General features: G+C 47.2%; 2 protein-coding genes across 4 annotated transcripts in view; one reads left to right on the forward strand and one right to left on the reverse strand.

Moving 5' to 3' along the window:
• The window catches only part of brf1 (BRF1 RNA polymerase III transcription initiation factor subunit), a 340,666-nt gene that overhangs the window by 172,904 nt on the left and 151,232 nt on the right, over window positions 1-16,530 (forward strand). The window lies entirely within an intron of this gene.
• On the reverse strand, window positions 2,681-8,498 carry btbd6 (BTB domain containing 6). Of its 2 annotated transcripts, none has more exons than XM_033027517.1 (5): window positions 6,996-8,013; window positions 6,567-6,876; window positions 6,374-6,464; window positions 5,846-5,964; window positions 2,681-4,158 (listed from the first exon to the last, which is right to left on the reverse strand). In XM_033027517.1, exons 1-5 carry the CDS (start codon window positions 7,018-7,020, stop codon window positions 3,126-3,128), a joined length of 1,578 nt encoding a protein of 525 aa, XP_032883408.1. In that variant the 5' UTR covers window positions 7,021-8,013; the 3' UTR covers window positions 2,681-3,125. The 2 variants fall into 2 exon arrangements, with proteins under 2 accessions (XP_032883408.1, XP_032883409.1); XM_033027518.1 differs by lacking the exon at window positions 6,996-8,013 and adding an exon at window positions 8,356-8,498 and having other exon boundaries at window positions 3,126-4,158.

The following is a 16,530-nucleotide window of genomic DNA, read 5'->3' on the forward strand; positions in this document are numbered from 1 at the left end:
TAAGCCAGGATGCGGAGGAATTTGGACAATCCCAACGTTTAAGAAACAGTTGGACAGGTACAAGGATAGGACAGGTTTGGAGGGATATGGACTAAGCACAGGCAGGTAGGACTAGGGTAGCTGGGACATGTAGGCCAGTGTGGGCAAGTTGGGCCGAAGGGCCTGTTTCCACACTGTATCACTCTACGAGTAGAGGCTCAGCGTCATCAAACGCTCATCTTTGTCTTTTGAAAGTCTTAGTTGTGCCTATAGCTTCCTCTGGCAGCTCATTCTGTAGATGGACTATCCTCCTATGATCTCTTATAGCATAGTCTGTATATAAAGTGTGGGCAGTTTAAAGTTAGTGGGACCAAGTAAATAGCTGCGCTGGAAACACAGCGTGTAAACACGGTGGAGTGTGGTAGCAATGGGAATCCCCTGATTAGATGTGTGGACATTGTGATAGAGATTTAACTCTCTTCATTCCGCACACTATAACCCAGAACAGCTCCCTTCAGTCTGAAGAAAAGTCCTGACCTGAAACAGCACCTATCCACGTTCTCCTGAGAGGCTGCCTGGCCTGCTGAGTTACTCCAGCACTTTGTGCTTCTTTTTATGTTCACATTTAATTGACCACTTTTTCATATCTCAGAAAATTCTCTATCTTCTTGTGAGGAATGTTTAAATCCAGGATATTGCACTTTTAGAACTACCGGTATACTGCTTGACCCCAGATTGAACTAATCAGGATGTTATCGGGTGAGTTATGAGAAGTTGGATAGGCCAGGACTTTTTTCAATGGAGCGTAGAAGACTTGAGGCATGACCTCATTGAGGTGTACAATATCATAAAGTGAATGCTCAGTCCCTTAGACAATAGGTACAGGAGTAGGCCATACGGCCCTTCGAGCCAGCACAGTCATTCAATGTGATCATGGCTGATCATCCCCAATCAGTACCCCGTTCCTGCCTGCTCCCCATATCCCCTGACTCCGCTATTTTTAAGAGCTCTATCTAGCTCTTTTCTAAATGGCTTACCCCTTATTCTTAAACTGTGGCCCCTGGTTCTGGACTCCCCCAGCAACGGGAACATGTTTCCTGCTTCTAGCGTGTCCAATCCCTTAAAAATCTTATATGTTTCAATAAGATACCCTCTCATCCTTCTAAACTCCAGAGTGTACAAGCCCAGCCACTCCATTCTCTCAGCATATGACAGTCCCGCCATCCTGGGAATTAACCTTGTAAACCTACGCTGCACTCCAAGGTAGAGGATTCTAAAACTAGAGGGCATTGGCTTAAGGTGCGAGATTAAAGTGGGACTTCAGGGGCAACTTTTTCCACTAAGAGGGTCGTTCATATCTGGAATCGTCTGTCAGAGGAAGCTATAGAAGCAGATACAATAATGAATGAATAAGTTTATAGGCCAAGTATTCACATACAAGGAACGGGTCTCAAAAGACATTTGGACAGATATATGGATAGGAGGAGTTTAGAGGGATCTGGCCAAATGGGACTGTGGTAGATTCCAACTTGCTGATTATGGACAAGGTGGGCTGAAGGGTCTGTTTCCACACTGTACAACTATGACTGCAAATTTGACTGTAGTAAGATTTTTGTCCTTCCTCTAAATCACGTGCAGGTACAGTAAATAGCTGTGGACCCAGCACATATCCCTGCAGCACCAGACTGTTTACAGGTAGCCAACCTGAAAATGATGCACTGGGCCCCACTTGCCATTAACCAATCCTTTTGTATGTACATAAAATTACAAGTGGCAGAGATAGGGTAGTGAGAATCTTGACTTTCTCCTCCTTTACCTATGCTATTCCATCATCAGCAACACCACCACAAGCTATTGCCTTGCAACATAGTGAGGCATACTGAAAACCCAAAACATCATCTATCCATGGTCTCTAGACATGCTGCCCAACTCCAGCAGTGTCTTCTTTCTCAGACCAACTTATTTTCTCACATGATTCTGTCATTATTCAGATATTTTACAATCTTCCTAGCATACCAGGTTACATTTTGGGCTTAGGTTATTAAAATGAAATGTTATTCCAAAATACTTACCGGCCCAGGCCAACTATTCTTGTTCATAAGTGATAAGAGCAGAATTAGGCCCATCAAGTCTACTCTGCCATTCTATCATGGTTGATTTATCTCTCCCTCCTAACCCCATTCTCCTGCCTTCTCCCCATAGCCTTTGACATCTGTACTAATCAAGAATCTATCTATCTCCACTTCAAAAATATCCACTGACAGCCTCCATAGCCGCCTGTGACAATGAATTCCACAGATTCACCACCCTCTGACTAAAGATATTCCTCCTCATCTCCGTTCTAAAGATATATCCTTTTATACTGAGGCTACGACTGATGGTCCTAGACCCTCCCACTGGTGTTGTCATTAGATAGATACACTTGCTGCTTCTAGTTGAACAGTCCTTCCACAAACCAGGGTATTGTCCGATTCACCTCTACCCCAATGTGAGCGGACATTGGACTTTGTCTACAATGCTGAGAATTATATTCTGCATTATTTTCCCATTTTCTCTACCTAATGTACTGGAGTTTGACTTGATTGTATTTATGTATCAACATAATTAGATAGCTCAATGGGCCAATCAGTAACTGATTTGCCATATTTTGCACCTACCTTCTACCTTCCTCGGCAGCAATAAAGACAATTTCAGGCTGATATATAATCGTGTAAAAATCTTTATACTGTACAAGTTCATCAGTCGCAAGTACACAGAGGTGTTGAAATATCATTCATCAGTCATTAAGCCATTTTAAACAGCGCTTCTGTACAAAAAAAACAGCACAAAACAAGTGCACTACTGATTACTGGCCACTGCAGCATCAGCACATCCCATAATAATACTCTAGTCATAAATAAAATTAATTTACAACCAAACATTCCTTCAGTTTCAGATAGTTTGAGACAACAGCTGATCCATCCGGACCACTGTCTGCAGTTCAATATATTATCAGTAGAAGGGGCAAGAGCTGGATTCTTGCCAAACTCCCTCTGGTTAGCAGCAGTTGGATGCAGAATTGTTCCTTTTGCTTGTGATTCCCATGTTTATCAAGTCTCTGGTCAGGCGTAGTAATGCCTTTTCCAAGGGGCATTGTGTGTCCTTGGTCAAGCGTAGAAGATGAGTTCGGGGATCTGGCCCCCTTGTACCCCAGTGCCGTTGGTGCTGTCGGAGGAGCACTGAAACTGGAACGTCACTTTGCCACACTGCACCTCCGTCATGCCCTCCTGCCCAAAGTAACTGAGCTCGTTGCCGTCGAGGATGGCGCTGGCGGTGTAGAAGATGTCCTGCTCCACCTGCACCGGGTGCTCGAACCAGACGGAGAAGGTGACGCTGGAGCCGTCCGACACAAACTTGGTGAAGTTGTGGGCCAGCACCACGCCCTGCCGCTTCAGCTCGATCTTCACACTGTACTCGGCCTTGCCGCAGCTGGAGCCGTACAGGCCCAGGCCGGCCACAAATACCCGCTTGTCCACGGCAAACTGGATGCTGTCGCAGCGGCCCCGGTATCGCCACTGGTTGCTGCGGTAGGCGGACGACTGGAAGCGGTGGCAGCGCTGGGGGGGCAGGCCTTTGCGCTGGCTGGTGGAGAACTCCAGCTGCGGCTTGTTGGCCGCCGTGTACCACAGGAAGATGTTGTGCGTCTGCTCCAGCGTCAGCAGGTCGCACTGCGCTGCGCCGTTGGCAAACTCCTCCAGGGTCATGGCGGGCACACGCACGATGTAGAGAGCCTTGCCCAGCACGCTCCTCTTGTTGCGGGCACTAGGGGGCAGCCCCTGCCTCTTGCACTCTGCCTCCGCCCAGCTCACCACTGCCTCGAACACCACCACCTCCTTGGTGTTGAGAGTCTCCCGCGACAGGATGATCTCCAGAGTCTGCAGGTCAATCTCACAGAAGCCCTCGGACCGCAGGGCCAGCTCCGCCTGAGTGTCGATCACCTCCCAGCATCGCTGCGTTAGCTCGGGCTCCTCAAACAGCCGGCTCTGCGACAGCAGGATGCAGGCGTTCTTGGCCTCCAGGCTGGTCTCCAGGAATGTCACACAGGCCTTGGCCAGGTGAGGGACAATGTACTTCTTGGCAGCGTACAGAGTCGCCAGCACAGTGTCTGCTTCCAAATCAATCTCGTCACTATACAGGTACCTGCAGCGGGTAGAGTAAGCAAGCATTACTATTACAAGGCACAGTGCTGGAGTAACTCAGTGGGTCAGGCAGCATCTCAGAACAATCACAACCTCTCGTTATTCCCGTTATCATGCATCTGTACACTCTGGATGCCTCAATTGTAATCATGTATTTTTCTTTCCAGCTGACTGGTTGGCATGCAACAGCTTTCCACCGTACCCCAGTACAGGGGACAATAAATTAAACTCTCAATGCAAACTCCACCCATGGCCACAAGAAAACACTTTGAATGGTGGATGCAGACCAGTCCATCATACAAACCAGACTCACCCATCATTTTATGATGATGTGTTCAGGAGCTGTAGGGAGAGGTTGGGCCGTTTAGGACTTTATTCCTTGGAGCGCAGGAGGATGAGGGGGTGATTTAGAGGTGCAACAAACCATGAGGGGAACAGATAGGGTGAATGCAGAGTATTTTACCCATACCAGGGGAATCAAGAACCATTGGGTTAAGGATGAGGGGGCAGATTTAATAGTGACCCAAGAGGCAACTTTTACCACTTAGTGTGGTGGGGATGTGGAAAAAGCTTCCAGTGGAGGTAGTTGAGGCAGTTGCAATAACAACATTTAAGACATTTGGACAGGTCAACATGGATCAGAAAAGGGATATGGGCCGGATGGTATCAGCTTAAGTGGGGCATCTTGGTCCACATGTGCTTGTTGGGTTGAAGGGCCTGTCCCCATGCTGGATGATTAGACTATCCACACCTCACATTGCCTCAGGAAAGCAGCCAACATAATCGAGAATCATTTTCACCCTCATCCCCTCTCCTGTCAGGCAGAAGATAAAAGCACGTTCCACCAGATTCAGGAGCAGCTTCTTAAACTAGTGAACAGTCACAGACCACAGACCCATGACCTTACTTGCATATGCTGACCAAGGCGCCCCGCCTAAATTAGTCCCATTTGCTTATTCTGCCCTCTATCTTTTGCCCTTTGCTCCATCTATTGTACTCGAGTTTAACTTGTTGGTATTTATGTGTAGTATTTACCCGATCTGTTTGGATAGCACGCAAAACAGGTTTTTACTGTACCTCAGTACACATGACAAACTATATTTGGCCTATATCCCTTTAAATCTTTTTTATCCATGCTACCTGTCCAAATGTGTTTGAAAATGTTATTATTGGGTCATCCCATAAGCTAGGGTGTAGTCCTGATCTTCCACGACCTCATTGTGGACTTAGCACATTTTCCTCTAGCTGTAACACTATAGTCTACACTCTGGTATTTTCTCTGCACTACCTGTTGTACTTGTATATGTGGCTTGGCTGTACTCGTGTACTAGTCCGATTTGACAAAGCTTTTCACCGTATCTTCATACACGTGACAATAATAAACCCATAGCAATGGAAAAATCATATCAGCCACAGTAGAAATCACTTTAAAAATCCCTAACAAGAATTCGCCATTCGGAGAGTGCTATCACTCTATCTTACAGTGCTTCAGAATCGAGTGCAAAAACAACACTCTGAAGAAGGGTTTCGGCCCGAAACGTCGCCTATTTCCTTCGCTCCATAGATGCTGCTGCACCCGCTGAGTTTCTCCAGCATTTTTGTGTACCTGGCACCAACACTGCCGCCTCTCCATCTCCCCCCCCCCCCCCCCCCCCCAAAGCCACACAAACAAACACAAATCTCCTTACTTGAGCAGTATGAGGAAAGCTGCAGGCTCCACGTCTGGGATGTGAATGTCGGATTTATTCTCGGCCAGTTCTCCATAGAACATTGCGTAGAAAACGGAACTACCGACCGCCAAAATGTACTGCAATGGGGAAAGTCACAAGTAGAAAACAAAAGATCACAACACGGCACACGGTTTGCAAGAAGCCCTCCCCAAACAGGACTTCACATGCACACCCCGCGTCCCCTCCTGCCTTCATCTACCTACATGCTTTTCTTGAATAACAGCCAACAGGGCTGCCAAGATGTGTGTGTGGGAGGCGTTTCTCTTTTAAGTCTTGCAACTTTTAAGTCACCGATTTATGCGTGTTAAAAATAATCCACTCCCTGCGCGGTTTGTAATCGCGTAGGTGTAGATAAATAAATAGGAGCGTTTTGAGAGGAAAGGGAGAGGGGGAAAAGAGAGAGTGGGGGAAGAGAAAGAGTGGGAAAGGGGAGGGGGAAATGAGATGGAAAGAGAGGGTGGGAGGAAAGAGAGGGTGTGTGTTTACCTTGTGAGCCGGGAGTCTCTGCGTCGATCCCGGGGACCCGACGATAAAATGCACATCTGCCATCTGTTCGTTATTGTACATCATGGCATTCCTGGGGCAAGCAAAGTGTAAATCAGGGTTGTTTTAAAAATAATAATAAAGCGCGAGTGTAGCCGGCGATGCGAGGACGTGGGAGAGTCTCTCTCTCTCTCACCTTTCCCGCAGCGTGGGGTAGAAGGACTGCCAGTTGGTGTTATGGACGTGGTTGTTGTTGTTGAGTAGTTTGTGCTGACCCTGGCGGAGCAGTAGACTCCGCTTGGAGCTGCTCACCGCGCTGCTGCTGTTAACGCTCTGCTTACTCTGCTGCTGTTGGCTGTTGCTCTGCTCCGACGGATACAATTCCGCAGCCATCTTTTTACCCAGAGAAAGAGTTACAATCTCATAGCAAGCGGGCAGCCTGCTGTTGCTGTTGCTGCTGTCGCTGGGCCCACCTCGCTTCACACTCTTCGACTTCTTCAAGGTTTCTAGAGAAAGCGGGAACAACGGTTAGACAGAACATTTCTCCCTTTCGTTCACACCCGCTAAAGAACAGCCGAACAACAACAACAAAAAACTTTTTTTTGTTTTGTTTTTATTTACTAACCTTGAAAATATTTCACCAGCAACATAAAGATCCTGGATTGCTTTAGTTTAACTTTCCACCAGTGGATGCGAGCCAGATTTGCAGTTTAAAGTTGATTTCACCCCCTCAGAGCAGATCTGGAGATTGTTAATTTTTTTTAAAAACACACAAAAAAAAATCCTCCTTCACGTCTTCCGAGTTAAATCCCAGCAGAAACGTAGTCCAATAAACACACACACAGGCAGGCAGGCAGGCGATCTGCTTTATTGCTGCTGTCGTGTGCGCGCTTTTTTTAATGTTGGCTCCGGTGTTAGCAAAAAAGGTATATCAGATTAGTCCTTGTAAGATTTTGTTCACTTCTGGGGCAAAAGATGAAGACAGCTGCATTTTTTAGATTAAAAATACTTTTTTTTTGCACGATAACGTCCAGTTCTCATGGGTATTTTCTGCGCGGCACCGTCCCGACTAAATCTCAGGTCTATTCTGCACCCACGCCGACAAACGTATGCTTTTGATCCTTAGTTTACAAATCCCGATCCAAGGCTGCCTGCCGCTCCCTGCAGCCCACAAAACTATCAGCTAGCTTTTGCTGGGGTGCTTGTTTTTCTCCCCCCTTTTTACCAACAGCAGGTGTTCACGTGATGCCAACCTAACCCAAACAACAAGCTCCAATGAAGAGGGGGGGGAGAGGCAGAGAGAAGGGAGGGGGCGGCACGAATACAGCGACTCGCCGAGCGGCGATTGAGTGGAAGATCACAACGCCAGCAAGAAGGGGAGGGACCACAAGAGGATTAACATACCAATCTTTCATCAACACACCCACCCACACAAATATAATTATGGAAGTGATCCGACACGTCAATATTTATCTTTATAGATTGATTCTACCGGTTGTGTTAAATCACCGACTGGTTAAAACCGATGAACAAAAAAAAAGTTGGCTTGGAAATCCAATGCAGTCGGTAAATCGGTCAGCCACAAAGCAAGAAAGAAAATAACAAACCCGTCCCCGGTTTAATAATAAATGCGAAGATAGACACACAAATGCTGGAGTAACTCGGCGGGACAGGCAGCATCTGTGGGGAGAAGGAATGGGCGACGTTTAAGGTCGAGACTGAAGAAGGGTCTCGACCCGAAACATCACCCATTCCTTCTCCCCAGAGATGCTGCCAGTCCCGCTGAATTACTCCAGCATTTTTGTGTCTACGATTTAAACCGGCATCTGCGGTTCCTTCTTATATATTAATAATAAATGCGATCCGCTTTGAAGAGATAATTGGGCGCATTGATAATGGCCAAGCGACTGGGAGTTGCAACAAACGCCATTTGTCTTGTCGATTCGCCGAGCAGAGCAGAGACGCCGCCCCGGCCGCTACTGTACCTTGGGTGCCTTTAGCTGTACTCGACAAGGCGGCCAAACTTTGGGTCCCGCGGTGCTCGCATTAGCAGGAAACCACCATCAAGCCTTATCCTCCCTCCTCTGCAGAAAGCCAAACGATTCAGGAATTGGAAAGGACACAGGAGGAGGGGGAGGGGAAGATGGGCAAAAAAAATTTTCCCAAACGATTCCTGCCTGCAACGGCAGAGGGACTCCGAGATCCCGAATAAACATCCGCGTCTTGCCGGATGTGGCATTCAAGGGACACCTGTTATTGTAAAGTGTTTAAGAAGGAACAGCAGATGCTGGAAAATCGAAGGTAGACAAAAATGCTGGAGAAACTCAGCGGGCGAGGCAGCATCTATGGAGCGAAGGAAATAGGCAACGTTTCGTGCCGAAACGTTGCCTATTTCCTTCGCTCCATAGATGCTGCCTCACCCGCTGCGTTTCTCCAGCATTTTTGTCTACCATTGTAAAGTGTTTACAGCTTTGTTGATCAAACAGTGGGCTGCTCGGCGGAGATTACTGGCCAGCTTCACAAAGCAGTCGCGGTCATGGCGACTAAAGCGCCCCAACTAAACTGACCCCATTCACACACGTGCCGTAAATTCAAAAGACACAGGAACGGAATTAAGCCATTCTGCCCATCTAGTCTGCCCTGCCATTCGATCGTGGCTATTCTGTTTTCCCCTCTAAACCGCATGTTTCTGCCTTCTCCCTGTAACCTGTGACGCCCTTACCAATCAAGAACTTGTCAATCTCTGCATTAAAATAGCCAATGCTTTGGTAATGAATTCCACAGATTCACACCACTATCTGGCTAAAGAAATTCCTCATTTGGCCCATGTCCCTCAAAACCTTTCCTATCATCTCTCCCTGTCCAAGTGTCTTTTAAATGCTAATATAGCTCCTGCCTCAACTGCCTCCTCTGACACCTCATTCAATATACCCACTACCCTCTGTGTGAAAAAGTTGCCACTCAGGTTCCTATTAAATATTGCCCCTCTCACCTTAGACCTATGTCCTCTGGTTCTTGATTCCCCTACTCTGGGTAAACGACTCACTTGGAAGAAAGTCTGAGAGGAGGAAGGTGCACAGAATGTACTTTAGATGGAGTGGCATATGGGTGACGCAGCGGTAGAGTTGCTGCCTTACAGCACCAGAGACCTGGGTTTGATCCTAACTATGGGTGCTGTCTGTACGGAGTTTGTACTGACCCCTGTGTGCACATGGTTTTTCCCAGGTGCTCCAGTTTCCTCCCACACCCCAAAGACGTATTGGTTAGTAGATCATTCGGCGCAGACTTGGTGGACCGAAGGGCCTGTTTCCGCGCTGTATCTCTAAACCAAGCTAAACTAAACTTTAATCGGCATTCTGTTAGTTCACTCAAGTCAAGTCAAGTCACTTTTATTTTTATAGCACATTTAAAAAACAACTCTCGTTGGCCAAAGTGCTTTACATTGGTGGAGGTACTAATGTTATACAACAGTGGTTCATAGATTAAGTACGTACATAAATACATACATATAGCCCTCCCTCAGAGGACGTCAAGAAAAGGCTTGAGAGTAAAGATGAGTTTTAAGTCTCGACTTAAAAGAGTCGATGGAGGGGGCAGTTCTGATGGGAAGAGGGATGCTGTTCCACAGTCTAGGAGTTGCAACCGCAAAGGCGCGGTCGCCCCTGAACTTATGCCTAGACCGCGGGATGTTCAGTAACCCCAAGTTAGTGTACTCGCTATCTGCCACTGAGTTGGCAGAAGGTGAGATGCTGTGTCTGGCAGGTAGGAGTGAACCAACACGAGGTACAAACCTTGTCATAGCGCATAGAAACAGGACCTTTAGCCCAACTCATGTATGCCAACCACAAGGCTTTATAACCGAGCTAGTCCCAATGTTTGCATTCTGGATCAATGACAAAAAGGCTGTGTTATTGCTCAATATTTCCCCCCAAACTATCTAGCTTCAGTGCTCCACATCAAGGTGACTTCCCACAAAAGTGGAGGGCACCAGTTGGAAGACTGAGCTCCATCCATCGTCCACTCATTCATAGAGTCATACAGCATGCAAACTGACCCTTCAGCCCCAACTCTCCATGCTGACCAAGATGCCCCATCCTAGCTGCTCCCATTTCCCCATATTTGGCCTCTATCCCTCCAAACTTTTCTTTAGTTTACTTTAGAAATACAGCACAGAAACAGGCCCATCGGCCCACCGAGTCTGCGCCGACCAGGATCACCCCAGCAAAGGGCTTGTTCCTGTGCTGTTCTGGTCTGTGCTCCATAAACCCCGTGGCAGGTTAAGCAAACCAACTCAGTGACCTGTCTCATGCCTATAGACAATATTTGCAGGAGTAGGCCATTCGGCCCTTCGAGCCAGCACCGCCATTCAATGTGATCATGGCTGATCATCCCCAATCAGTACCCCGTTCCTGCCTTCTCCCCATATCCCCTGACTCCGCTATTTTAAAGAGCCCTATCTAGCTCGCTCTTGAAAGTATCCAGAGAACCTGCCTCCACTGCCCTCCGAGGCAGAGAATTCCACAGACTCACCACTCTCTGTGAGAAAAAAATGGCGAGACTGTCATATGCTGAGAAAATGGAGCGTTTAGGAGTTTAGAAGGATGAGAGGGAATCTTATTGAAACATATGAGATTATTAAGGGTTTGGACGCACTAGAGGCAGGAAACATGTTCCCGATGTTGGGGGAGTCCACAACCAGGGGCCACAGTTTAATAAGGGGTAAGCCATTTAGAACGGAGACGAGGAAACACTTTTTCTCACAGAGAGTTGTGATTCTGTGGAATTCTCTGCCTCAGAAGGCGGTGGAGGTAAAGTACAAAGTGAATTTACAGAAAACTCTGCTTTAAGTGTAGAATAGGACAGGAGGACACATTATTGGCAACAATGCTGAATACAAGATTCAACTGTCAGCTCCTTATGCCAGTTTACCCAAAAAACAAAAATCAGATTCATTTCATCTGGATACTTTCAAGAGAGAGCTAGATAGGGCTCTTAAAAATAGCAGTCAGGGGATATGGGGAGCAGGCAGGAACGGGGTGCTGATTGGGGATGATCAGCCATGATCACATTGAATGGCGGTGCTGGCTTGAAGGGCCGAATGGCCTACTCCTGCACCTATTGTCTATTGTAAGTTACCTTCCACTCTGGGTTTCTCCCTTCCCAATATCCAGTACGTACTCTCGAGATGCAGAATCTTGCTGCAGGATATATCTGATACTCTGGTCAGGACGGTTTAAGTCCTATATTTCGGCGAGACCAAGCAATCGTTTTGCTGAACACCTGCACTCAATCCACCTTGTCCCACGAGATCTCCCGGTTGCCCAACATTTTAACTTCCATTCCCATTCCCATGGTGACCTTTCTGTCCTGGGTATCCTCCACGATCAGAATGAGGCCACACACAAAACTGCAACTTAAGGTGGCAGCTTACAACCCAGCAGCATGACTTTTGATTTCTCTAATTCCAGGTAGCTCCATGCATTCCCACTCTCTCCAACCCTCTCCCACCCGAGTCGTCCTGCTGCTTCCACCGTTCACATCCATTTACCCCTTGGTTATCGCCTCTTTCACAGCCAACAATGGACCATTGTGGGCTCTACCTTTCCTGGGTCATCGGTGCCGGCTCTGATTTGCCCTGAGCCTTCTCATACCTCTAGTTTCCCCCCCCCCCCCCCCCCCGACTCAGTCCGAAGAAGGGTCTTGAATAAGGGGTAAACCATTTAGAATGGAGACGAGGAAACACTTTATCTCACAGAGAGTGGTGAGTCTGTGGAATTCTCTGCCTCAGAGGGCGGTGGAGGCAGGTTCTCTGGATGCTTTCAAGAGAGAGCTAGATAGGGCTTAAAAATAGCGGAGTCAGGGGATATGGGGAGAAGGCAGGAACGGGGTACTGATTGGGGATGATCACCCATGATCACATTGAATGGCGGTGCTGGCTCGAAGGGCTGAATGGCCTACTCCTGCACCTATTGTCTATTGACCCGGCACGCCACCCATTCCTTTTATCCAGAGATGCTGCCTGACCCGCTGAGTTACTCCAGCACTTTGTGTCCATCCAGGCTGTCGAGTGTTCGGGGTGGGTGGGGGTAGTGTGTTAAAGACTGCTAAAGCAGTCCTCAACTGACGATCCTTATGGCCATGACACTGAGGATTGTGAAGATTGTTGCCGCCCCATGCACCTCAGACACGGGCCACTCCCATTGTAGACGGTGATTCAACTGGGAGACAGCAGAGGCAGGAGGAGAGAACAAACTTTTCACAGAGGTGATACTGTGAACCCAATCACTACATGAAAATGAGGGGTATTATTATGGAGATAAGTACTGGGAATTGTGAGAGCCCTCACATAAAGAGCAGCTTGCTGTTCTTTAATTATATACTGTTATTAGTCAAATAATCCTATTTATAAAACCTGAAGCCACATCAGATGCATTCAGGTTATCAGGCAGAGGGATCTTCACTGTTCTCAACTGTCATGTAACAAGGTCATAACGAGGTAGAAAGTAGAAATTAAATTGTTTTATTTTTGTTCTATCTTCATCACTACAAGCCACCCAAACGTATGTTTTAAATGTGGTTATTTGTGTTAGAAATAGAGCAGTTCTGACAGAAAGTAAGTGCCGGAGAAGCTCAGCGGCTCAGGCAACATCTCTGGAGAACAGGAATGTTTCAGGTCGAGACCTTTCTTCAGACTGAGAGGATGCACGTCCCCTCAGTCTGAAGAAGGGTCTCCACCCGAAATGATCCTTTCCTCCAGAGATGCAGCCTGACCTGCTGAGTTAGTTACTCCAGCATTTTGTGTCTAGCTTCTGTGTAAACCAGCATTTCAACCTTCCAACACATAGACAATAGAAAATAGATGCAGGAGTAGGCCATTCGGCCCTTCGAGCCAGCACCGCCATTCACTGTGATCATGGCTGATCATCCCCATTCAGTACCCCGTTCTTGCCTTCCCCCCATATCCCCTGACTCTGCTATCGTTAAGAGCCCTATCTAATTCTCTCTTGAAAGCAGTGCAGTACAGGAACATGCCCTTTAGCTTACGATGTCTGTGCCTAAAATGATGCCAAGTTAAACTAATCTCCTCTGCTTGCACGCGATCCATATCATTCCATTCCCTGCATATCCATGTGCCTGTCCAAAAGCCTTTGAAAAGCCACTCTCATGTCTGCTTCCGCCACCATCCCCAGCATCACATTCTAGGCACCCTCTGTAAAAAAACTCACCTCGTACGTCTCACCTTAAAGCTCTGCCCTCTAGTCTTCGACATTTCTACACGGGTGAAAAGGTTCTGACTGTCTACCCTATCTATGGCTCCCACAATTTTATATACTTCTACCAGGCTTCCTCCGAAAATTCAACACTTTGGAGAGAATAATACTTATTGAAACATATAAGATTATTAAGGGTTTGGACATGCTAGAGGCAGGAAACATGTTCCCGATGTTGGGGGAGTCCAGAACCAGAGGCCACAGTTTAAGAATAAGTGGTAAGCCATTTAGAACGGAGACGAGGAAACACTTTTTCTCACAGAGAGTGGTGAGTCTGTGGAATTCTCTGCCTCAGAGGGCGGTGGAGGCCGATTCTCTGGATACTTTCAAGAGAGAGCTAGATAGGGCTCTTAAAGATAGCGGACGGAGTCAGGGGATATGGGGAGAAGGCAGGAACGGGGTACTGATCGTGGATGATCAGCCATGATCACATTGAATGGCGGTGCTGGCTCGAAGGGCCGAATGGTCTACTCCTGCACCTATTGTTTATGAGTCCAATCCTCTGTAGAGCTAATACCCACTAATCTAGACATCATTCTGGAAAACCTCATCTGCACCCTCTGCACATCCTTCCGTTCAGTTTATTTTTCAGTTCAGTTTAGTTTATTGTCACGTGTACCGAGGTGCAGTGAAAAGCGTTTGTTGCGGGCTGACTGACCATGCTGTGGAATAGATGAGTCCTTAATGGGGCGAACTACAGCCGAACTACAAAGTCTTACAGAGCTGCATCTAGTGGTGTAGAAAAATGCTGAGCTCGTCTATTCCACAGCATGGTTGCGCAGTCAGCAGTTGTGTGAGTCGACAAATGACATTATCCTTGAGGTTGGTCGAGTAATAAATATTGGGCACAGCAGCATCAGCAAGTCACTCCTGCCCTTGGACCTTTCACATACATCCACCTTCAGGAGCGGATCAGCTTAATGCCCATCTGATTATAGCCCATCGCCAGTTATCTGAAATCAGCGGGACAGTGTGTGAGCTTTGGGGAAGAGATGTCAGGAGTGTTTTGTTGTCATAGCTCCCGAAACGGAACAATGGAAGTTTAACTTGCAGCAGTGGTGCTGGGTTCCACATTATCCTTGGTATTAAAGATAGACACAAAATGCTGGAGTAACTCAGCAGGACAGGCAGCATCTCTGGAGAAAAGGAATGGGCGACGTTTCAGACCGAGACCCTTCTTCAGACTGAGAGACGGGGGCTGTAAAACTCTTCCCACAATCTGAGCATTTACATTTATTCTGCCTCTCTCCGATGTGGATCTGTTGGTGTCACTGGAAGGTCCCTGCCTGTGTGAAACTCTTCTGAGCATGAAACATGAGTCTGAGCATTTATGTGGTGTCTCTCCTGTGTGGGTCCGCCAGTGTTGGTGGAGGGTCCTTGCCCATGTGAAACTCTTCCCAACAGTCTGAGCATTTGTGTGGTGTCTCTCCAGCATGGCTCCGTTGGTGTTGCTGGTGGTGATCTATCTTTGGTATAAATCAGCATCTGCAGTTCCTTCCATCACATTATCCTTGAACTAAGATGTACATACACTTTAAAAGCTGGAAAATCCCTTCTTGTTCATAAGTGACAGGAGCAGAATAGTAAGATTAAACGGGAACTTACCAGTTCGAAGTTTGATCTGTATTTTATGAGGAGTTACGATGAGGGATTACGTGCCCTCCGCTCCCACCCTCAATTATAGAGATCAACTAGTATTTAAGTTCTCCTTTTCTTTACTATGTTTATTTCAATTATTGTGTTTTTCTGTGATTCCACACCGCTGCTTTGAAGTATGTCGCGCATGCGTGCTGGACGGGTTCTTCACGTAGTCACTCACGTGACTCCGAAGTAAAATTAGGCCATTTGGCCAATTGTACCTACTCCATCCAATCATGGCTGATCTAACTCTCCCTCTTCACTCCATTCTCCTGCCTTCTCCCCATAACCCCTGACACCCGTACTAATCAAGAAGCTATCTATCTCTGCCTTGAATATATCCATTGACGTCCTCCACTTCTACAGATTCACCACCCTCTTGCTAAATAAATTCCTCCTCATCTCCTTCCAAAAGGTACGTCTTTTTATTGCTGAGGCTATGACCTCTAGTCCTAGACTTTCCCACTAGTGGAAGCATCCTCTCCACATCCACTCTATCCAAGCCTTCAGTAAGTTTCAATGAGGTATCCCCTCATCCTTTGTAACTCCAGTGAGTACAGGCTCAGTGCCGTCAAATGTTCACAATATGTTAACCCTCTCATTCCTGGGATTTTTCTCGTAAACCTTCTCTGGACCCTCTCCAGCCCCAGCACATCATTCCCTCACTCAGCACTGAAGAGCAATCAAATCTGAGAGCACTTTGATCCATGTGATCCTGACATGAAGGAAACCATTGGAGACTTTGTTAACAGCCATCAACACTTGAAGAATGTCAGCTCCGTTACCTTGACGCCTTTTTTAATTCATTGGTGTCAAGAATGTTGAGTGAGGTTGTGATTCTTGACATTATTCCACTATTAGTGAATCCATCTTTAAAGCCCTGTCCCACGGTACGAGTTCATTCCAAGAGCTCTCCCGAGTTTAATAAAAAATCAAACTTGTGGTAAGCACGGGGAATGAACGTAGCGGGTACTTCGGAGCTCGGGGACGTCTCTTGGCGGCTCGTAACGCTAACGGCAGGTACTCGGGAAGACTCGCTAACGGCAGGTAAGCATGGGAAGACTCGTGAAGATTTTTTAACATGTTGAAAAATGCCCACGAGAGCCCCGAGTACCGACGAGTGGCCATTACCATAAATCTCCGAGTTCGAATCAGGGCAAACTCGGGAGAACTCTCGGAATGAACTCTTACCGTGGGACAGGGCTATTACCGTGGGACTGGTGGGCAAGCTCTAAGAGGAGAGGAGAGGAG

Source organism: Amblyraja radiata, chromosome 9, assembly GCF_010909765.2.
Source record: "Amblyraja radiata isolate CabotCenter1 chromosome 9, sAmbRad1.1.pri, whole genome shotgun sequence".
Classification (NCBI taxonomy): Eukaryota; Metazoa; Chordata; class Chondrichthyes; order Rajiformes; family Rajidae; genus Amblyraja; species Amblyraja radiata.